At 39.3% G+C, this 23622-nt stretch overlaps 1 protein-coding gene across 2 annotated transcripts in view; it reads right to left on the bottom strand.

The window, feature by feature from the left end:
- Aatf (apoptosis antagonizing transcription factor) overlaps window positions 1-23622 on the bottom strand; it is a 106708-nt gene that overhangs the window by 22406 nt on the left and 60680 nt on the right. Inside the window, exons 9-11 of one of the 2 annotated variants that reach the window (XM_023703186.1) lie at window positions 20784-20851; window positions 18910-18990; window positions 12143-12214 (exon numbers count right to left, since the gene is read on the bottom strand). In XM_023703186.1, coding sequence (XP_023558954.1) covers window positions 12143-12214; window positions 18910-18990; window positions 20784-20851 — 221 coding nt within the window. Of the gene's footprint in view, window positions 1-12138; window positions 12215-18909; window positions 18991-20783; window positions 20852-23622 lie in introns of those variants that run through there. The other variant, XM_004643006.2, reaches the window with a different exon arrangement.

Genomic DNA, 23622 nt, shown 5'->3' on the forward strand with positions numbered 1-23622 from the left:
TATTTATTTTTATTTATTACATTTATTTATTGTGTGTGTGGCCAGCTCAGCCCACCAGGGGGCGGGGCTGGCTGGCATGTGGTGCTGGGGGATCGAACCCCGGTCCCTGTGCTTTGCCAAGCTTGTTTCAAGTAGGTGCTTTAGACCACTGAGCCATCTCTCCAGCCCCGAGTTCTGTACCTTTTAATGTAGAGGTCTTCTATATCCTTTGCTAGACTGATGCAGAGGTATTTCATTTTTTTGTAAAAGGTGTTCTTCCCCTGATTTCTCTCTTAAGGAGTGTTATTTATTTATAGGAAGGCTATTGACTTTTAAGTGTTAACTTTGTATTGAGCTACACTACTAAATTTGCTTATTAAAGTTAGCAGTTTTTAGTGGTGTTTGTGGGGTCTTCTATGTAGAGTATCATGGCATCAGCAAATAATGATAATTTAACTTCTTCCTTTCCTATCGTTATACATTTTATTTCTTTTGTATGTGTAACTGTGCTGGATAAAGTTTCCAAGACTGTGCTGAATAAGAGTGGAGACAGTGGACTTCCCTGTCTTGTTCCTGATTTTTTTTTTTTTTTTTTTGGTGGAACCAGGGATTGAACCCAGGCCCTTGCGCTTACCAGGGAAGCACTTATTCCACTGAGCCATCTCCCTGGCTCCCTTGTTCCTGATTTTAGAGTGGAAGTGTTCAGTTCTTGTCCATTTAGTATGATGTTGGCTGTTGGTTTGTCATAGATGGCTGTTACCAGATTGAGCTAAAGACCATCTATTCCAACACACTGTAGTTTTTAATCATAAATGGGTGCTGGACTTTGAAAAAATTTTTCAATCTCTATTAATATAATCAATGTGCCAGCCAGATAGCTCAGTGGATTAACGTGCCCGCTGAGGCAGACACAGGTACTGGGGGTACGATGCCCAGCCTGCCATACCATACCTTCTCCCCCAGCATGCTAAATCAGGGAATGAGACTGGGTGTGGTGGTGCATGTCTGTAATCCCAGCACTTGGGAGACTAAAAAACAGGAAGGATCACTACAAGTCCAATCTATGTGAGACCCTGTAAACCCTGTACTAAGTACATAAAAAAAAAAAAAAAAAGATGATCATATGGTTTTTGTCCTTGGCTCTGTTAATACAGTGTATTACATTTACTGATTTACATATGTTGAACCACCTCTGCATCCCGAGTACAAATCTTACTTGGTCATGGTGCATAATCTTCTTGATAACTTGTTGCACTGTTTGCCGTTATCTCTTTTTTTTTTTTTTTTGGCAGAACTGGGGATTGAACTCAGGCCCTTGCACTTGCCAGGGAAGCGCTTATTCCACTGAGCCATCTCCCTGGCCCTTGTTTGCCGTTATCTTATTGTGGATTTTTGTATCTATGTTCATTACAGAGATTGGCCTTTAATGCTGCCTTAGTGTATCCATCTCTGATTTTGGTATCAGAGTAATGCTTGCTTCCAAGAATAAACTGGGAGTGTTGCTTTCCTTTTATTTTCATTAAAGACTCTGACAAGTAGTGGTGTTAGAGTAGTGGTGTTAGGTCATCTCTGAAGGTCTTGTAGAATTTAACAGTGAATCTATCAGGGTCTTGGCTTTTCTGTTAGTAGGTTTTTAATTATATGATTTCATTTATTGATATTGGTTTATTTTTATGTCTTCTTCATTCAGCTTTGGTAATTCATATGTATCTAGTTATATGTTCATTTCTACATTTTCCATCTTGTTAGAATACAAGTTTTAAAACTGGTATAGTTGATCTTCTGGACTTCTGTATGGTCAGTTGTGATTTCACATTTCATTCTTAATCGCATGGATTTGAGAGCTTTCCTTTTTTTTTTTTTTTTTTTTTTTGTCCCTTTTTTTTTTTTTTTTTTTTTTTTGATAAGACCCTTTCCTTTTTTTTTTGATAAGGTTGGATAAAGGTTTATTGATTTTAAGTTTTCAAAGAAATAACTCTTAGGGCCGGCCAGATAGCTCAGCGGACTTAAAGCATCTGCTTAGGCAGACTTGGGGATTGGGGTTCTAAACCGCATGCTGCACTGAGACAGCAATTATTGAGACTGAGCGTGGTGGCACATGCCTGTAATCCCAGCACTTGGGAGGCTGAAAACAGGGAATCACTACAAGTCCAATAACTGTAGTGAGATCCTATACTAAATACATTTTTAAAAAATCAAGACTTTAATTCAATTATTTGTTTGTTTATTTATTTGGTACAGGGTCTCGCTACACAGCTCAGACCTATTGTGATCTCCAGTCTCGGCCTCCCCAGCACTGGGATTACAGGCGTGTGCCACCACACCTGGTTTCAGTGGCTGGCCCATTGTGGGGCCAGCATGGCATGTGGTACTGAGTATTGAATCTGGATCCTTGCACTTGCCAAGCAGGTGCTTAGACCACTATCTCCCTGGCACCAACTCTTCAATTCATTATTTGTATTGTTTCTTATCTCCAAAGCATTAATTTCTACTCTGCTCTTTATAATTTACTCCCTTGAACAAGCTTTTGGCCTACCTTGCTCTTCTTTTTTTTGAAGTTTGAGGTTTGCCATTAAATTGTTCATTTGCATTTGCTCTGTTTTCCTGGTATAGGTATCCACTGCTATGAATCCCTTTTAAGACTGCTTTCATTGTGTCCTGTAAGTTTCAGTACATTCTACTGTTATCATTTAACTGTAGAAACTGTCTAATTTCTTCTTTAATTTCATCTGTGACCTGTTGGTTGTTCAGGAGGATGCTATTTAATTTCCATGTGTTTATGAAGTTCTTGTGGTTTCTTCTGCCATTGTTTTCCAATTTCATTACACTTCAGTCTGGTCATATGCATGGGACAATTTCAATTCTTTTGCATTTACTTAAGCATGTTTTATGAGCTCATATGTGGTCCATTTTAGAGAATGTCTAATGTGCAGCCAAGAAGAATGTATATTGTCATGTTGTGGTATGGAATGCTGTGTACACATCTACTAAATCCATTTGTTCAAAAGTTTGGTGCAGTTCATTCTTGATTTCTTGTTTAGTTGCTCCCTCATTTTGTGACAGTTGGTTATGGAGATGTCCCCCAATGCAACTGTTAGTGTTTTTTTGTTTTGTTTTGGTTTGGTTTTTTTGCAGAACCGGAGATTGAACTCAGGCCCTTGTGCTTGCTAGGTAACTGCTTATTTTACTGAACTGTCTCCCTAGCCCCCTATTTTTTTTTTTTTATATCTGTTAACATTTGTTTTATATAGTTGGGTGCACTGGTATTTGTTGCATATATATTTATGATTATTATCTCTTCTTGAATAACTTTTTACAAGGATGCAGTGAACTTCTTTGTCTAAGTCTCGGCTTTATATTCACTTTGTTTGCAAATAGAAGAGGTACTCCTGCTTTTTTTCTGGGTTTCTCTGGTGTGGATTATTTATAATAATCCTTTGACTTTGAGTCTATGAATAATTTTTTTCCATCCTTTGACTTTGAGTCTATGAATTTTTTTTTTTTTTAATTTTATTTATGTGTGTGTGGCCAGCTCAGCCCACCAGGGGGCGGGGCTGGCTGGCATGTGGTGCTGGGGGATTGAACCGCGGTCCTTGTGCTTTGCTAAGCTTGTTCTAAGTAGGGGCTTTAGACCACTGAGCCATCTCACCAGCCCCAGTCTATGAATTTTTGAGTTAAATGTTTCTTATATGCAGCATATTGTTGGATCTTCCTTCTTGATCCATTCTACTAGTCTATCTCTTTTGATTGGTGAATTGAGACCATTAACGATGATGGTTATAAATGACATGTATTGACTTATCCTTGTTATTTTCCTGTTGTTGGCGCCTTCTCATTTTCCCTCCCTCTGTTTGTTTGCCTTGCTTGGATTCCTTCTGTTGGGGTTCATCAAGTTGAAGTCCTTGTTATTTCTTTCTAGAATGTGCTTCAAAGCATTTTGAAGTGCTGGTTTGGTGGTCACAAACTTCTTTAGATGTTTCGAGTCATGAAATTATTCTATTTCTCCCTCAATTTTGAAAGACAGTTTTGCAGCATACGTCAATCTGGGTGAAAGGTAGTCTTACTTTAGAACTTGAAATACTTCACTCCAAGTTTCCTTGACTTGAGAGTTTGTGTTGGGAAGTCAGCTGTGATTCTGATGGGCCTTCCTTTATAGGTGATTTGTTTCTTTTCTCTCTCAGCATTTAAGTTTTTATTCTTGTGTTGCATTTCTGGAATCTTGATTATGATGTGCCTGGCTGCACATAATTTTGACTGTGGCTAGTTTCAGGTCTATATGCCTCACTTATCTTTATGTCAATTCCCCTCCCCTCTCAATCAGGGAAGTTTTCTGTCATGATGTCTGTGAACAGTGTTTTTATATCATTTGTGCTAACTCCTGCTTTTTCATTGACTCTAATCAATCTTGACTTATTCTTCTTTGCCTCATTTAGCAGCTGCTAGATGGATTTCTCATGGAACCTTGCTTTGCTTGTTTGTTTATTTATTTATTTTGGTGGAACAGGGGATTGAACTCACGCCCTTGCACTTGCCAGGCAAGCGCTTATTCTACTGAGCTATCTCCCCGGCCCCTTTTTTGTTTTTTATGATCGCTAACTTCAAGTCTCTCTTCTGTATCTGAGATCCTGTTCTCACATTGGCTTAAACTGCTGTGGGTAACTTCAATGGGAGGTTTTTCTCCAAGATATCTGCTTTCATCTGCCTTGTAGATTCCGTTTCTTTCTTATGCTGAGCACTCATGGCTTCAGTAATTTTCTTAAGCTACTATATTTTTTGTATCTGCTTTAGATAGGTTTTCATTCTGGACACTATCTCTGTGGTTTTCTGAAACATTATTTCTAATTTTTTTCTAGAGCCTTATTCAACTGCTTTGTTGTTGCCACTTCAGAGAGGCCAGGGAGGGGGTGGCTTATGGACTGTCCCACCTCACTGCCCCCTGGGTTTGCCTTTGATGAACTATATTTAGAACCCTTAGAAAATGACTACTCTTCTAGGTATATAGTCGGGTTTTTTTGTTTTTTTTTTTTGTTTTGTTTTTAGGTTTTGGTTCTGTTGCAAGATTCTATATCTTGGGCTAGGGATACAGCTCAGTGGTACAATGCCTGCCTGGCAAGCAAAAGGTCCTAACTTTAATTCTAAGTACAAAAAAAAAAAAAAAAAAAAAAACCTGTATCTTCAATTTTTGGGGAATAAGAAGCTGCTGCCAGTTTGGCCCAGCCTTTGGTTCTTTGGTACTGTGCCACAGTACTGTCTGTGACCCTTAGTCAATCACAGTCTTGGAATGCCAGGAAGAACAGCTGTTTAGGACAACTATCACTTTTAGCTATTGTCATTAGCAATGACGATAGCATGAAACACAGCTTAGAAAATGATAAACTGAGGGTCAGCCAAATAGCTCAGCAGATTAAAGTGCCTGCTTAAGCAGACACAGGGGCTGGGGGAGTTCGGACCCTGGCCTGCGGTGCTGGCCCCGCCTCCTGGGCACGCTGAGACAGCAATTGAGACTGGGCATGGTGATGTGCATGGGAGGCTGTAAACAGGAGGATCATTATAAGTCCAATCTATGCAGTGAGACCCTGTACACCCTGTCCTAAATATTAAAAAAAAAAAAAAAAAGACAAGCTGAGCTAGATTTGTGGTTACACAACAAAATCTAAACTTATATGCAGGGGCTGGAGAGATGGTTCAGTGGTCTAAAGCACCTACTTGAAACAAGCTTGGCAAAGCACAGGGACCGCAGTTCGATCCCCCAGCACCACATGCCAGCCAGCCCCGCCCCCTGGTGGGCTGAGCTGGCCACACACACACACACACAATAAATAAATGTAATAAATAAAAATAAATAAATAATTTAAAAATAAATAAATAAACTTATATGCAGTACACAAGTCCTTAATATGTCAATTTTGTCCTTAGGGGTTAAAATGTACAATGAGTTAGGGAGAAAATAGAGAAGTGGAAGAGATTAGAAGGTTGGATGCTGTCTCTTAGAAAATGGTGCAGAAGACTGGAGAGAAAGAGAGAAGGCAAAGATAAAAAGAACAAAACCATAATCACCATGAGGCTAGAAATCATGTTACTACTCACAGAAAAACAAGATCAAGGAATGAAGGAGTACCAATTACTGCCGTACTAAGTAAATTTTTTTTTTTGGGGGGGGGAACCAGGGATTGAACTAGACCCTTGCACTTGCCAGGGAAGCGCTTATTCCACTGAGTTATCTCCCTGGCCCCAAATGTTTGTTTGTTTGTTTTTTAAAAAAAGGTAATAAATGAAAACAAGTGACAAGAAAAAAACTGTCATAGACTGTTCTGCTACAATGCTGTATATAGTTAGATTTCTAAACTTCTGCGTAAAAATTAAAAAAAAAAAAGGGAGAAAAAGATCAAAACCACAACAATAACAAAAAACAAGAAAAAATCCACTTCCAGGTATGTCTCTGCTGTCACTAGCAGACAACACATGGAGACAGATTTCTGATCCATGTTGATTCAACTCAGCAAGCCTGCAGTAGCTTTCTGGTGGGGTAGTGGATAATCTCAGGGAGCCTGAACCTTCTGGCTAAAACCAGACTCATTCAGCACGCAGCCATCAGCACACCTTTGGAAGGCCTGAGCCCAGTTCCTAGATCAATCGCTTTTTCTCTCTCCCTTTCCCTCCGCTTCACCCCCTTAGGATGACTAAGTCATAAGCACTCACTGCCAGCTAGCGCAGTCCTTCATGTCCACTGTTCCCCTCCACTGCCATGTCTCTCTGTGGAGGCCTCTGGGGTCACCACCAGTCACTGTGTATCTGTAGGTTTGAATTGCTCCTCTTGCACAGTGAGTCCCATCTCAAAGAGAAGGTATAGCCAGCTGCTTCTTCCTGTTTTGTTGAAATTTTTCTCCTTATTCTCCATGGGCTTCAATTCATGCTTCAGGTCATTCTTGGGTCCAGGGGACCCACTTCCCTCCTTCCTGTCATTCTCTTGCTGCTATATTCCAGCATCTTGATGGTGACTCTCAGAGATGCTCTTCCTCTTCTGCTCAGCATTCTGCCATCTGGGTGCTCCCTCCCCAGAGTTTGCTTTTTATAAGCAACTAATATGAATTCATCCCCAGGCAAAGATTAGAGATGGCTGAACAGTAATATAGAAATAAAATATTCCAAGTCTCTCTTCACCCCCTTTATTCCATTTTATAGAGAGACACATTTGGGGCAAGGGGGATATGGGAGCTCAAACAGGAGCTTTGCACTGAGCTACATCTCAAGTCCTTTACTGTTTTATTTTGAGACAGATTCTTGCCAAATTGCCCAGGCTGGGCTTGAACTGAGATCTTCCTCCCTCAGCCTCCCAGAGTACTGGGATTATAGGTGTGCACTACCAAGCCAAACTATTACCGTAAACTATCTGCATCTTTTCCTAAACACCGTGATGTATCCATTCCTCTGTACATATACATCTACTTAACTATTTCTATCCAGGTAACAAAGTAACCATTTCAAGATAGCATAGCAGTTATTTTAAAGGCATTTCCCCCCTATTGTACACAGGTTGATACCCTTAATCTGAAAACTGAAATCTGAGACCTTCTGCCAGAAGAGTCTATGGAAATAATTCAAACTCTGAAAAACTTCAAAATTTGAAACACTTCTTCTGGCCCCACGCCTTTTGGAGAACTTTCTTTCTTTCTTTCTTTCTTTTTTTTCTTTTTCTTTTCTTTTTTTCTTAAAAAGCAATTTATTTCTCAATGTTCTAGCGATTGGACATTTAAGTTAAACATACCACACAGTCAGATACTAGGAAGGGCCCAAGGCCTAGGCTTGAAGATGGCTGTCTTCTGCTTGCGTCCTCTCTTGGCAGACAGCAAGCTCTGGAGGCTTCCACTTCTTTTTTATTTTTACTTTCAAAAATTTTATTCATATATATTTGCAATTCATGCATTTTACAATCATCTTGAGGATGATCCCTTCTCTTTCCCTCCCTTCAACCCTTGCTCCTCCAGCTCCCCTATCCTTTTTCATACTTGTTATTATGTGCCTTAGCTTGAATAAGGGATATTTTACCTGCTTATGTTTACTCAAAAACAGAATTAGAAGTTGGGTGTGGTGGCACATGCCTGTAATCCTAGCATGTGAGAGAAGGATCACTGTGAGTTGGAGACCAACCTGGGCTACATGGTGAGTTCAAGGCCAGCATGAACTACACAGCAAGATTCTGTTTTTTTTTTTTTTTTTTTTTTTTTTTTTTTTTTTTTTAAAGTATAACCCTACAGTATTTTTTCTTCCTTTTTTTTGTGGAACCGAGGATTGAACTCAGGCCCTTGTGCTTGCCAGGCAAGTGCTTATTCTACTGAGCTATCTCCCTGGCCCTTGCCCACAGTACTTTATAGCCTACTTCTTCCACTTAATAAGTTACTTCATCATTTAACAGTTGCTTATAATTTTAATGAACGATTTTGTTATGATCTATTTAACTAGTGTCCTATTGACTGTCAATTGTATTACAGATAATCCTTATTTAAGGACCTACAAAAACTCTTGGGGCTTAAGATCAAGGCATGCTGTTTTGACTTATGGGCAGCTTTGTTCTCGGTACAGTATGACTTGTTTATATTCTACTGTAAGTTTTGCTGATTATACTACACTGTAATTTTATGCTGTTATAATTATAATATTGCATGTAAGAGTTGTGCAAATAAAAGCAGTCATCAAGTTGGCATTTCCTTTGACCATTTCTTTGCTCTGAATAGTGCAATGTACACATTATATATAATTCCTTGATTAGTGATCAAGTCACTTAACAGTCTAGTTGCAGGACCACAGTCTCTAGATGAGGAATCTCTGTGTTTCTTATTTTTCACCATTGTAAACAACAGTGCAATGAAGATCATTATTATAATACCTAGTTCTGGGCCAACCAGATTGCTCAGTGGATTAAAGCCCCTGCTTAGGCAGACTCAGGGATGGGAGTTGGATCTCTGGCATGCCGTGGAAGCCCTGCCCCTGGGGCATGCTGAGACACTGAGACTGGACATGGTGGTGGCCTGTGCATGTAATCCCAGTGCTTGGGAGGCTATAAAGAGGAGAATCACTACAAGTCCTATTTGTGTAGTGAGACCCTGCACTAAATACAATAGCTAGTTCCTTAGGTCAACTTCTAGAAATAGATTTTTAGGGACAGCTAACAGATACATAAATATATTTAAAACATGCAAAAACAATGCCAAATAATCTTCTAAAAGGATTCTGCTATCACATTTCTGTTGTCAAGCCACAATGACATCTTCTAAAGTTTCTAGCCCTAATATCATGCTCTATAAAGTCCTTCTCTACCTCAAAATTGTTCTACAAATTTCTATAAATATGCATACACACATAAGTTGCGCATATGTGCACACACACAAGGAATGGTACATCTGTTAACTCAGTAAAACCCAAACTCAAAGAAAATCAGCATTCAGTGATACTGACACTTGGCTTTCCCAAGTATTTTCAATTTGCAGCTGGCTAAATCCATGGATACAGAACCATACTCAGTTAACCTGGCCTATTCAAACTACGAAGCAGGAATAGTGATACGGATGCATGCTTCATTAGCCTCAGGAAACACGTGGAATGGGAAAAGCTCAGTTCTCCAGCCACAAGACTGTTACTGAATTCTTTGTTAAGTGGAGAATAATAATTTAACAACCATTCCAAAAAGGACAGCCCCCCGCCCCCAGAATGCAGCAGCCATCCTGGGTCTACATGGAAACACTGACCCTAAAATCCACAAGAAGTGTAAGCCACTGCCAACAGTGTCTACCTCCTAGAATGATTTCATCAGAAAATAAACCTGCATTTGTTTGCTGCTATGGTCAGGCTGTTTCTTGTAGCTCAAAATAATCCTACAGGATAGTCATTTTCAAATAAATACTTTGCTTCATTTTGTTTCAGATAGGGTTTCACTATACATATAGTTCAGGCTGGCCTTCAACCTTCAAATGCTGAGATTATAGGCATGTACGACCATACCTGGCTCAAGTAACTTTTTTATCTAAATGAATGCTCCAAATGACAAATAAATAGAAGTATCCCTGGGGTATCAGATAATGTAAGAAAAAGTTCAACTGAGAATGACAGAATCTTGATTTCTAAATGACTTAGAGGTATTGTATTCAAAGGATGCCACTAGCATTTATTTATTTTTTTTATTTTATTTACATTTATTTATTGTGTGTGTGTGTGTGTGTGTGTGTGTGTGTGGCCAGCTCAGCCCACCTTGGGGTGGGGCTGGCTGGCATGTGGTGCTGGGGGGTTCCTGTGCTTTGCCAATCTTGTTCCAAGTAGGTGCTTTAGACCACTGAGCCATCTCTCCAGCCCGCCACTAGCATTTAAAACAGGCTTCACTTTAACCTGAAAAGCTTTTAGGTTTAGTTTTAAACATCTAGCTCTCTTCTCTTCTTGTTGTAAATTTTAATACCATTCTGACAGGGAATTTAACATGTACTTATTGTACCCTGACTCTTCAAAAGCTAAACAGACCACCCAGCATGGTGGCACATGCCTGCAATCCTAGCTCCTTAGGGCTGTGAGACAGGAGGATGACAGGTTGGGCAATCTAGTGGAACTGTGTCTCAAAATGAAAAATAAAAAGGGACAAAGATTTTTTTTTTTTTTGAAGATTTTTTTTTTAAAAAAGCTGTACCTATGCATTCCCTTTCAAAGCACAGGAGAACATATGAGATCACAAAAACACAAGTAAACATACTCAGAACAACTCGTAAGATTTCTGTATTCAAAACACTGAACACATCAAAAGAAAAATAACAATTGTTTCCCTAAACCTGGAGACCTACCCGTGGTGGAATGCAAGTATGATAAAGAATGTTAGTAACTATTTTCACGTAAAAAAAAGGGGGGGGGCTGGGGAGATGGCTCAGTGAAATAAGTGCTTCCCTGGCAAGCACAAGGACCTGAGTTCAATCCCCAGTTCCAAAAAAAAAAAAAAAAAAAAATTAAGTTGGTAAAACTCCCACGTCTACCTTACAACCAATAATTCACTGGGGTAAATATGTTTAAAAATGTCTACTAAGGCATTACTCACACTGACAATTTAAAATACTTTAAACATCCCAAAAGTCAGCTAGTACCTTAGTATTATAAAGATTCTGCATAGTCATGTAAAATTTTTTAATATTTAATCTTTATTATTTTTGTGGTGCTAGGGATCAAACTCACAGCCTTGCGCATGATAGGCAAGTGCTCTATCAGTGAGTATTTTTAATGGCATGAAAATGCTGATGCTTTATAAAATATAGTAGGTTACAATTTCAATTTTGTAGAAAAAGGAAAACAAGTACATGCCAAAAGAGAAAGCACAGAGCCAGAGGGAAAGCACTGTATGAGATGCCAACCATGATCATCTTCCTGTCTGTGCTCACAAATACTCACACTTTGCTGGGGAAATAGCTCAGTGGAATAAGTGCCTGCCTGGCAAGCGCAGGGTCCTGAGTTCAATCCCTGGTGCTGTGGGGGGGGGGGGACAAAAAACACTCACACCTTGCCAGGTTTACATGCTGCAAGGGCCTGAAAACGATGACGGCCACTTACAATGCACACTGCAAGAGGCAAAGGTTGGTTCTTAAAGATCATCACCCATCTCAAAGAACGAGGGCTGGGCTGGGGATGTAGCTCATTGTAATATGAGTATCCATTTCTTTTCTGTCTATATTTCTACCACTCCTGCTTTATAAAATGAGCATGTACTGTACTTTCAAAACATTCAAAATCCTCAATGGCAGCCCCAACAGATATGTATGCAGAGCTCTGCCTCAGTCTCTAGAGCCACACTACAGAAAGCACATACACAAAACTCAACATACACACCATGCACATGTGCCATCCCGACCCTCTCAGAGAGGACTTCAGATGGCCCAGAGTCCTAGACTAAAGCCGAAAACCAAATCAAAGCAAACAGCAAAAACAAACCAAGTAACAGAAGCAGCACTGAGACCTATGGAAATTTTTGATTTGGTTTTACAGTAATTATGGGAGTAAAGAGATGTGACAAGGACCCTTGCACTCTGATGCCAATGACAAATGGTTAACTGATAAGAACAAGGAGGTGACAGTGTGTAGAGCAGGTCAATATCAGGCTGTCATGAAGCCATTTGAGACATATAATTAATCTATTACTCACCTGGCATCATCATTCATTGTCGTATGGTCAATAGGTGCCATGAAGCTCAGGAGCTTGCTAAGGACATGAAACCTAAACAAAGCCGGAAACAATCATACAATGATATTAGTAACTACTAACCTGGCAAAGGAAATGTATCCTACAAGTTAACTACTCCAGAGCTGATCACAGGGACATTTGGCTCCAGAGAAGAACAAAAAATAAATTCAGACACCACACACAATTGTATTTTTCCTTATTGCTATAGGAAAACAAAAATCTGGTAACAGTACATTGTAAATGACAGTAGCTCAATATAGATCCGTTTCTATCACGACTCAAAAAATGAACAGACATACTTGTGCCTTTGAGTAATATACAAACCCTTGTACATTATTCCAGACAAAGTCAATGAGGACCTGACTACTTTGCTCTTCTGCATACATCTTCACCATTTTTTGGTATCATTAAAGCTATCTGCTGGCAACATCAGAGGAGGTGACAGAATTCCTGAATGTAACACCTCACCAGCACTATCACTCCCTGACACTGGCTCTGAGTGAGAAAAGACTGTTTTGATTCCACATCACCTCCATGCAGCAGCCCCAGTGGGGCTTTCGTTTTCCTGTCTTTAAATGAAGGTACTGACTGACTTTAGGCCAAGTTTGAGGCCAAGATCTTCAGCTGAGGTGTTATAGAGGTGTTACAGAAATTGGAGTTAGAATACCTATATTTCCAACCAACAGCAAAAGGGTACCTGGGTATGAAGTGCACTGAGATTCACTGGTGAAGGCAGCAGAACAAATGTATGACCTTATTTAGACCAAAGTATACCACAAAGAACTCAATGAGGTATCCTTTCTACTCATCATAATGAAAGAGGCTACTTGAGCAAAACACTATTGAAGTTATTTTCATGTATAGAATGTTTTATAGTTTTAGAAACATTTTTACATGTATCAAATAATTAAGTTTCCCAAATTTCAACACATTTGTTTTTCTCAATAACTGAACTTTATAATAACATTGATTACACTTTATTCAGTAAAAAATTATAAATTCATTGCAGAAAATCTGGAAAATAAGCTGGGTATGGTGGTGCATGTCTATAATCCTAGCACTCAGGAGGCTGAGGCAGGAGGATCACTGAGTTCAAAACCAGCCTAGGTACATAGTTCAAGATGGGGGAGGGGGGGCTAGGGAGGGGGCGAGAGAGAATTTGGAAAATAAAGCTGAGCCAAAGTTCCCAATATTGCTATTCTCCAGGAGTAATCACTGCAGACATAGTGAGTCGTCATATAAAAGACACCTCCAGTTAAACTAAGAAATAGGAGTTTAAAAATCAAATTGTCCACGCCACTAAAAATATGTACTTAATCTTATTCTGACATTTATTGTTCTTTTTAAAAATAATTTTATTGAGAAACAAATAGCAATGAGTTTCAAAACTGATTACTAGCAGTTTCAATAAATAATACATTGCATATTGTTGTTCTTGAGCTACACTATCCAATAGGATTTTCTGTTATGATGGGAATGATTTTTACTAAAACAGCCACTAGCCATGTGCATGCATGGAGCACTTGACGTGTGACTAGGATGACTGTAATGAAGATCTTCATTCCTAAAGAAATGACAGTTATACCAGCCTAATGCCATAGTAGTACATTAATGTAATGTGTACAATAAATAGACTCCAGTGTAATCTCAAAAAAAATGTCAATTTGACCATAGCACTTTCCATGTAAAAACAATAGTTTTTAAAACTGTTATGCATTTATTTAAAAAACAATATATTTTATTTTTTTAATCTTTTTTTAAAATTTTATTTATTTGTGTGTGTGTGTGTGTGTGTGTGTGTGGCCATCTCAGCCCACCAGGGGGTGGGGCTGGCTGGCATGTGGTGCTGGGGGATTGAACTGCGGTCCCTGTGCTTTGCTAAGCTTGTTCTAAGTAGGTGCTTTAGACCACTGAGCCATCTCACCAGCCCCCCAAAAAAATATATTTTAACATAAACGTAAGACTGTACTATAAAGTCGTGCACTACTTAACATCATTCTGGTCAACAAAATGGTCATATGTACAATATACCACTAGCCTTGTCTGAGGTATGCTGTACCATCTGGGTTTGTGCAAATATACTGCATTACGTGGTAGCTGACTTCCAGCACATGCGCTGCAGCAGGCTGTCTGTTGTCACTGAAAGCACTAAAAGGCTTGCCATCATTGCTCTACGATGTTCACACAAGGATGAGATCACCTAACAACCCATTTCCCCAAATATTCTCTCACTAAGCTATGAATGACTGCACCTCCTACTTGGCATTATGCCCCCCCACTCCCAACTGAACCATATGTGCTATTTGTTTTTCATAGTTCAGATTATTCTGTGCTCATATAATTCATTTAATTTCTTATTGATGAGCTTTTCTTTTAAAAATGTATTAAACAATGCCAATTTTTTTTAACAATGCCAAACTAAGTAATGCCAAAATGAAGATGCTCATACATAAATCCGTATGTGTTTGTTCACATTTTTCTACAGGATAAATTTTGAAACTGCTGAATTAAAACATATACATAGATAAAATTGAAAGATTGAAGCAAAATGCCCTCCCAAAGGCTGTCAAGGTAAAGACCACAAATATTTACACCACCTTTTTATTTGAATATAAAAGACAAATACTGTAATCAGATAAAATGTACTGTGGTGATACAAGCCTGTAGTCCCAGCTACCTGGGGGCTGAGGTGGGAAGATCACCGGGACCCAAGGGATCAAGGCCAGCAGGAGCACCACAGAGAGACTGTCTCAAAAAAACACATAAACAAAGCAAAGCAAAACCCACAAAAATTTTCATATAAAGGCACTAGTAGTGTAGTTCAGTGGTAGAATACTTGTCCAGCATACATAGGTATTAGGTACCATACTCCCAACACTGCAAAAGTTTAAAGAAAAAAACTTTTAGGCTGAGGAGATAGTTCAGCAGCCTAATGCTGGCCCGAAGCCGGGCATGGTAGCACATGGGGAGGCTGAGACAGGAGGAATCACTATGAGTCTAAACTGTGTAGTGAGACCCTGAATCCAATGAATGAATGAATGAATGAATGAATGAATGAATGAAAAGAATGAAAGAAATTTTTAAAAAAACTTTCAAAGTGTCCAGGCTTTATCACATTTTGGTGCACATCTGAAAAAATGAAAACTGTTCTTGGCTCTGTCCAAAGACAGTTTGGTTCATCTTCCAGACAAAGATCATAAACTAATACTCTATGGTTATATTGTCTAATGCTGTCACCAGGAACCACATTTAGCACTTGGTGGCAAGTCCAAACTGAGATGTACTATAACTATAAGACTAACACTAGACTTTAAAGACTGGAGATCGAAAGTAATGCAATACATAGCATTAATGTTTAAAATCATAAACTAAAATCATATTTTTGATATTTAAATGAAACACAGTTTTAAAATTAAGTCCCATATTTATTTATTTAGCAGTACCAGGGATTGAACTCAGGACCTTGCACTTGCCAGGCAGACACTTGTGTTGCTGAGCTACCTCCTTTTCCTTTTTAAATACGGTGACTAGAACATTTACAATTACAGTAATACATATTTTATTGGGTGGCACTACTCTATAGAATACCTTTACATTTAATACAACATATACAAGAATTGTATGACAACAGACTAAGAGGTAATTGTAAAGACAAGGTAATCAGATTAAAGACAACTGATTAATGTATACTTAAGGCAGCGTATATCATCTGCTCCTAATGCTACCAAGGATGTGTGCACAGTTTAATATTGGAAGGCCTTTCACCAACTATCTACGAAAAGATGAATCTAACGTCATTGTAGAGGAAGAGACCCATAAGGCAGAACAACTTTCTTCCCTTTTCCTGGGGGTGGTGCTGGGGATGGAACCCTGGGGCTGCTCTAATTCTGAGCTCCACCCCCTGCCGCCACAGCTCACTATGAAAGGCCTGAAAGTTTACATCATTTGCATTATTATTTACAGTTAATTCCACTTATGTAAAATGGTCAGTAAAATTACTGACAATAATTATTTCCAAATCCACACAAAATTTTTTTGTTGTTGTTGAGGGAGACAGGGTCTCACTACATAGTTTCAGTTTAGGCTGGCCATGAACTCATGACAATCCTTTTGCTTTATTTTATTTATTTATTTGGGGGGGGCAGCTCAGCCCACCAGGGGGCGGGGCTGGCTGGCATGTGGTGCTGGGGGATTGAACCGTGGTCCCTCTGATTTGCTACAGCTTGTTCTAGGTAGGTGCTTTAGACCACTGAGCCATCTCACCAGCCCAATCCTTTTGCTTTAGCTTCCTGAGTGCTGGGATGATAAGTGTGTGCCACCACATCCAGCTTCATTTTGTAAATAAATCATTTTCTAGCATCTAGCTAGCAAGTACCATGCACAGTCAGACTATGCTATAATAGTCTGCTTAAACTGTTGTTTAAACTGTTTCTACAAGGAAACATTAATTTGTATTTTAGATCTTTCCAACCACATCACAAAGAGCAGAAGCTGTTCGATGTTGGGACCTATGATCAGTGAGAACAGCTGGCACACCCTACTGTTGTGAAATCTAATTGAAGAAAATGACTTGTAATACAGTGATACTTTGGTACTGGCTGTTAATTGGTTCCAGGAGAAGTGACAAGTACCAAAACCACTGAATACCTACAAACTATTTTTGCTGGAAGGGGTTTTAAGTCACAAGGCAATCAACACTGTAAGTTCTAGTTTGAGGCTCCAGAACTACCCAAACAAGTACAAGGACAAATTTTCTCAACATAATACTTCAAGAACAAATCAGATGCATTTCAAAGCAGTTGAACACCAGTTTGACTATATTCTCCTCTAGCTTGGCCCACTTAACCTAATCCTTTAGGACAGGATGCTAACGTAGTCACGAAGTCATTTTGGTGCCTACACAGGCCACTTGGTCCTCCTGCTTGTGCAACAACTCAATAGCCAGAGGTTGGAAGCATAGGCTCTAGGATCCAGACCAATTAGTTCAAATCCCAGTTTGCTACTTACCAGCTCTGTAAGGCTGGTAAGTTACTTATCTTCTCTAAGCACTTTACATGAATTAGCTCATTTAATCTGCATAACAACCCTATGAGATGTGACTTCAATTATTATATTCATTTCATAGATGAGAAAATTGAAGCACAGAGATGTAAAGTAACTTGATCAAGGTCTCAAGGCCAATAAAGGGAAGAGTTAGATTTCAAATCTAGACAGTTTGGCTCTGGAGTCTGTGTTCTTTTGTCTCTACATATAAATTGCTCAGCTGTGCCTGCCTGTTAAGAACTCCAAATATGTTCTCACGATTCGTGAAGCTTCCTCCCTGATTCTGACTATACACCTTATCTTTATGGCCTCAAGGAAAATAAAGTGAGCACCTATGACCAAAAAAAAAAAAAAAAAAAAAAAAAAAAAGACAGGAGGATCTTGGGAGAGCTACTTGAAGACAAGGCAAAATATATCATTTCTCCTTGAATTTTTGCCCAGTGATTTGAACATGTACTGGTAGATCTGGCCTGCAAAAATGGTTTTAGTGGTGTTTTCCTAGTGGCGATTTTCTTTCTCTCATTCCTTCCATATTTACTAAGTGGTGTTGACTTTTTCTTTTTGTCTTTTTGAGACAGATTCTCGCTATGCAGCAGATACGTATCAATAATGCCACAATCTATGCAGACCCCTCTGAAGCTCTAGGAATCATTCTCACCTTCTTACTTTCTTCTACCCCATTCATATGTATTCTTTCTTTGGGAACCAGGAATTGAACTGAGGACCTTGTGCCTGCCAAGCAGGCGCTGGGCCGCTGACCTGCATCCCCATGTACTCTTTTATACAAACTATTCACCTGTGTTAAGGTCACCCAAGCCATCATCTCTTATTCCTCCCAGCTCTTGCCCTCATAAATTTCTAGTCCATGTCAACACCCTAGAACTATCTTTCTAAAATGCAAATATGATGACAACATTCCCCTGGCCAAAATCTTTCTCACTAGAATCTCACCATGTAGCACTGGTGGCCTCAAATTCAAAGCGACTCTCCTGCCTCAGCCTCCCAAGTGCTGGGATTATAGATGAGTGCCACCATACCCAGCTAAAAATAGAGGTTTCAAAAACTGTATTTTTAACCTCACTTATGTACATTGTAAAAAAAATCTCTGGGGGCTGGTGAGATGGCTCAGTGGTCTAAAGCACCTACTTAGAACAAGCTTAGCAAAGCACAGGGACCGCAGTTCAATCCCCCAGCACCACATGCCAGCCAGCCCCGCCCCCTGGTGGGCTGAGCTGTCCCCCCCCACATAAATAAATAAATTTAAAAAAAAAATCTCTGGAGTCCTTCACTTACATATTTTTATTTTATTTATTTCTTATTTTTTGGCAGAATCAGGGATTGAACTCAGATCCTTGAGCTTACCAGGGAAGTGCTTATTCTACTGAGCCATCTCCCTGGTCCCTATTTATATCTTTTTAAAACCAAAGTAATTGCAACTTTCTTGCCTTTGTTTTATTATTTCTCTTACAGGGAAACAGTACATCCACTCACAACAAAAGAAGAAAAAGTGAATGAAACTACACTTCCATTCTACAGTAAAAAATACCAAGTAACCAAAAACTCAAATACTGTTTATTGTTTTTCTGATCCTTAAAACAGAATTACCAGAAGACAGAAATGATATAATTGCCTAAATGCAAAAGAAGAGTCAATTTATGTTTAAATTTTTCCAAAAATCAACTTACCGAAGTTTCCTTCCTTTGCTGGCTTTCCTATCTACTTTCTTGTGGATTTTGCTTCGTAGCTTTTGGATTGCAAGCCACTGCCTGGGAAATTTACAAGCAATGTTATGCATCATCACTAACAGAAATGGTTATATATATTGACAAATTGGAATTTTTCTCACTAACAACACTGCAGAAAGAAATCACCAAACTCTTCAACACAGGCTGGGGCCAAAGTGACTAATCAATTGAAGAGGATTTGTGCAAAGGTAAAACACAAGTGGCAGCTGGGAAATTCTACAGCAAATTTGGTTAACAATGCTTCTTAGTATTTGGAGCTGCTGTGACATGTACTAAATCTACCAGTCTGCAGGAAAACCCATCAGCTCCAGTAGAGTGCTTAGATTTTCTTCTAATGGTTCAGCCACGTAGCACATTCTCTTAATGGCAACTGCTGGTAGGAGGAACATAAGCATTCTTTAAATCTAATTTTTACTTTGCTAATAATCAAGTGTTTTTCTTTGTGCTAGTTTCTGCTCATTTTTAATAATTATCCACTACTAATACTAGCCTTATGGTCATTCATTTTTCATTTCATCTATAAGTATTTCAGTGTACACTGATAAACCTTAAGGACTCCTCTCCTCATATAAAAGCTCAATACCATTCACACCTAAAAAAATAATCCTCTACTATCAAATATTCAGCTGGTTTCCAAATTTCTCAGATTGTCTCAATTTTACAGTTGGTTTGTTTGGATAAGGATTCACGCAAGATGCATATATTCTGCAGTCATTTCAGATAAGAAGAAATTAATTTTTCAAATAAGGGATACTACGCTAAGAGAATCTTCACAAACTGCTCCTATGAACATACATGAAAAGAGGAGGAAAAAGCAGCCACGGCAGCAGCAGTCATCACACCTGATTCATACTATGAAAACGCAACATCGGAAGAGAAAAAAAAATCTAAGAAAATCCAATTACTGTAATCTTAATATAATCTTAATTACCATAATCTATTTTATTGTAAAGTCAGATAAATGTACAATATAATCATCACTTAAATGCAATTTGGTCTATCACATTAAATTTATGAACAGCCCTCTACAACATTCCAGAGATACACGAGACATCAACAGCATCCACCCTAAATTCAAATAATATTCTTCTCAAATAAAATTATTTCATCAACAGAAAATTTTCATTGCTTTCTCAAAATGCTGCTTGGGCCACAATCCCCTTCCGGCACTTGCAGCTTTTGTTTCCTTTCATGCTTTTGCAAATTATGGCTCAGGGCTATTTAAATGTACACTATTCATTAGGTAGCACTCTAAATGCCCTTTTTATTTTCCAACCACAGGATGGAGCATACACACAAGAGCCTTCCTTCACTACTTTACATTCTACCCGGACATCTGGGTAATGCTGCCACATTCCATTTCTAATTGTGCTGAAGCTTTTACTGCAGGGGGCGGAGGGCCTAAATTAGGGCAGACTAACAAAGCAGATTCAACTCCAAGCAAGGAACCTGTTGTACACAGTGCCACATTCTGACAGCTGAGAGAGCATGTTGGGGTGGCTTTTTATCCACTGGTCAGCAGACTGATATGGATACAATCACAACCCAAACTCAAGAGCAAAGAACAAAAGGAAGACTGAAAAACCTTAACACGAACACAGGTTTTTCATTGTCTCTTTTCTTATCATACTTAAGGCAATGAAGTTACTTTTAATAGTTACAATCAGTCACTATGTCTTTCCAGTTCTTATTATCTTGCTTAACTTTGATAACTATAGGACCAATCACTGCCCTGAAGGCAGAATTCAGGGGACTCAAAGGGACAAACTATTATATGGTCAGCTTACATGAGTAGAAAACTGTACTGAAATTACCTTCCCATGGCGACTTGATCATTGGGATCCAAGGAGCTGGTCTTCCGTTCTATGAGTTCTCGAAGGAGCTGGGGGAAAGGAGGAAGAAAAACAACTGATTTATTTATCATCTCCCAGCACCAACTGACTCTAAAAAGGCACAGAAGGAATTCTGAATGACATACTGACAGTTCTAAAACTACAATCAATAAGTGACAACCCAGTGGCAAGAGCATGACTGAATTCCTATTAACCCTTTCATATTTATATAATCTTTAAAACACAGCTACAGCAATAACTGAGAACAGAAGTCCATTTGGACTTACTGTGCCGCAGTTCATTTCAAATGGATCAATGAGTGTGCAACACTGCCTTCATTTTTTTTATGATTAGTTCTGTCCAGCCCATCGCTATCAATGGGGAATCTTTAAAAGGTCAGATGGGAAGGGCTGTGTGGCCAAAAGGAAAACACAGTGGCTTCCCACAGATTGTACAACTGTACAGTTAACTTCTGGTCTACCACCTCCCACCGTTGGGCAGACACTCCTCAGAAGGGCTTGACAGTAGATAATTAAGAGGGAAGACTTCACACTCTTGCTTTCCATAGCTGCTACGCTACCATGTGAGGCACTGAATTACTTACCAGACAAGACACTAACATACATTGACAGTCACAATAGTTTTAAGAAGGATTCAAAAGAAAGTAATTTGTACACACTACTGTATAACACAGGGGCCAGTTTCTCATCCCAAACAATTAATTCAAGGGGAACACAGGCTTAAGAATATGAAGAGAAGCAATGGATTTTGAAGTTAAAGGGGGACACTTTTAAGTTACAATAATGACTCTAACATCATCTCTCCTATATAAGTGCTATTTAAAAAAAACAGTAAGAGATTAAAATTCCAAACAATGTGAGAAAAACCTAATGGATGATACTAAAACAAACCAGCTCTTGCTCATCATTCATCAGTAATACACGTTTGACTTTAATACTTGCTTCTTCACAAAAATAAGCAATTATTTTGTAAGTAAGGCATGGCAGCATACCTATTTCACCAAGCCAAATAGCTTAAGTCTGTGGGTAGATGGGAAGAAGAAATAAATTCCTATGAAAGTAGTTCACTTCCTAGTTTTCATCCGCTTATATAACTAGGCTCTGGAAGAAGTACAACAAATTTATAAAAATACATCTATAAGGTGAATCTTTATTGCAAAAGGGAAAAGGATATCTCAGTTGCAATTAGAAAGCCTCCTGTGATGTTTTTTCATTTGCTTATTTTCAACATTATTACCACAGCAATTACATTTAAAAATGCAAGGACCAGAGGCCACTGGTTTATTATCACTAGAAAACGGCAAGCTATTTCTTTACCCTGTTTATCAGATTGATTTTCAACATCTTTCTGGCAGCCAATCTATCAGTTTATCTCTCCTACTTCATCACAGTCACTTCTGGCAGCTAAATACAAGATCCAAATCCAGTGTTACACAGACACACGCCACAGTAAACCTGTGTAACACTGCTACGGCGCAAACAGCTGCCCTGAGGGCTGAGGAAACATGGGCTTCTAGTTCCTGGCCAATATACTGTCAGAAGCAAAAGAGGGGACTAGGCAGCCAGGGTGGGGGTAATAGTAATAAAAATGGACTGAATGCATTTCATTGCCTAACTCACCTGATTCAGCCTCACAAGATTACAGCCACTATTCATACATTAGCTTTCTTAATCATACATGATCCCAAGATGCAGTAGTCTCAGACCAAGGACTCATGGAAGACTGTCCCATCATTGGGGCAATCTCATCTGGAAGACAGCTCCACACGTCCTTGGCAAAAGCTGGAACTGGGATCTGAACAACTGCAGATCTATGACACCTGCAGTGGCCTCCATAATTCACGTGCCAAGTTGTGCAGTATTTACTTCCAAGCACTCTATCACCTGTAGCCTGGGCTGCATTCTCACTACCCAAGTACATCATTCGTGATTAAGAAGATGTTCATGGCCTATCTGGCTAAGTCTAACTTTATTCAGTCTAAAATTTCAAATGAGTGTGTTGTGTCCAAGTAGAAAAGAGAAAACAGGAAGCGGCGAAGGAAGGAACAACTATTCAAGTAGCCATTACTATTTCCCACAATTATCATTATCACTGGCATTAAATTTAATTAGGAAAGCTGATTTCAGATTCTTTTTTTTTTTTAACCAGGGACTGAACTCAAGACCTTATGTTTGCCAGGCAGGTGCTTATGCTGCTGAGCTATCTCCCTGGCCCCAGGAAAGCATACTTCAAAAAGCCTGCTGAAAAATGAAGCTTTAGGGGTATAGGGCTGAATAATTTCATTTCTGAGGTAGGTTTATTTTGTTTTGCAGGGCTGGGGATTGAACCCAGGGCCTCCTGCATGCTGGGCAAATGCTCTATCACTGAGCTAGCCTTCAGTCTCGGGGCTTTTTGTTTGTTTTTGGTACTGGGGATTAGATCCAGAGCCTTCACACTGAGTTATACCATACCTCAGGATTATTACTTTGCAGAAACGGCCTCACAAAATGGCCCAAATTGGGCTCAAACTTGCAATCTTGCTTCAGTTTGGGATGAAGGAATATGCCACCATGTAGAGCCTTGCTTTGATTTTTAGGTTTTACTGTATGAAAAAAATTTTCTAGGGCAAGATAGATAGCTCAGCAGACCAAAGCACCTGCTTAGGCATAGTGCAGCAGCAGGAGTTTGATCCCCGTATGCTGTGCTGGCCCTGACCCCGGGGCTCCCTGAGACCACCATTGAGACTGGGTGTGGTGGCGTGCACCTATAATCCCAGCACTTGGGAGGCTGTAAACAGGAGGATCACTATGAGTCAGATCTA

This window comes from Octodon degus, unplaced genomic scaffold, assembly GCF_000260255.1.
Source record: "Octodon degus isolate 3935 unplaced genomic scaffold, OctDeg1.0 scaffold00164, whole genome shotgun sequence".
NCBI lineage: Eukaryota > Metazoa > Chordata > Mammalia > Rodentia > Octodontidae > Octodon > Octodon degus.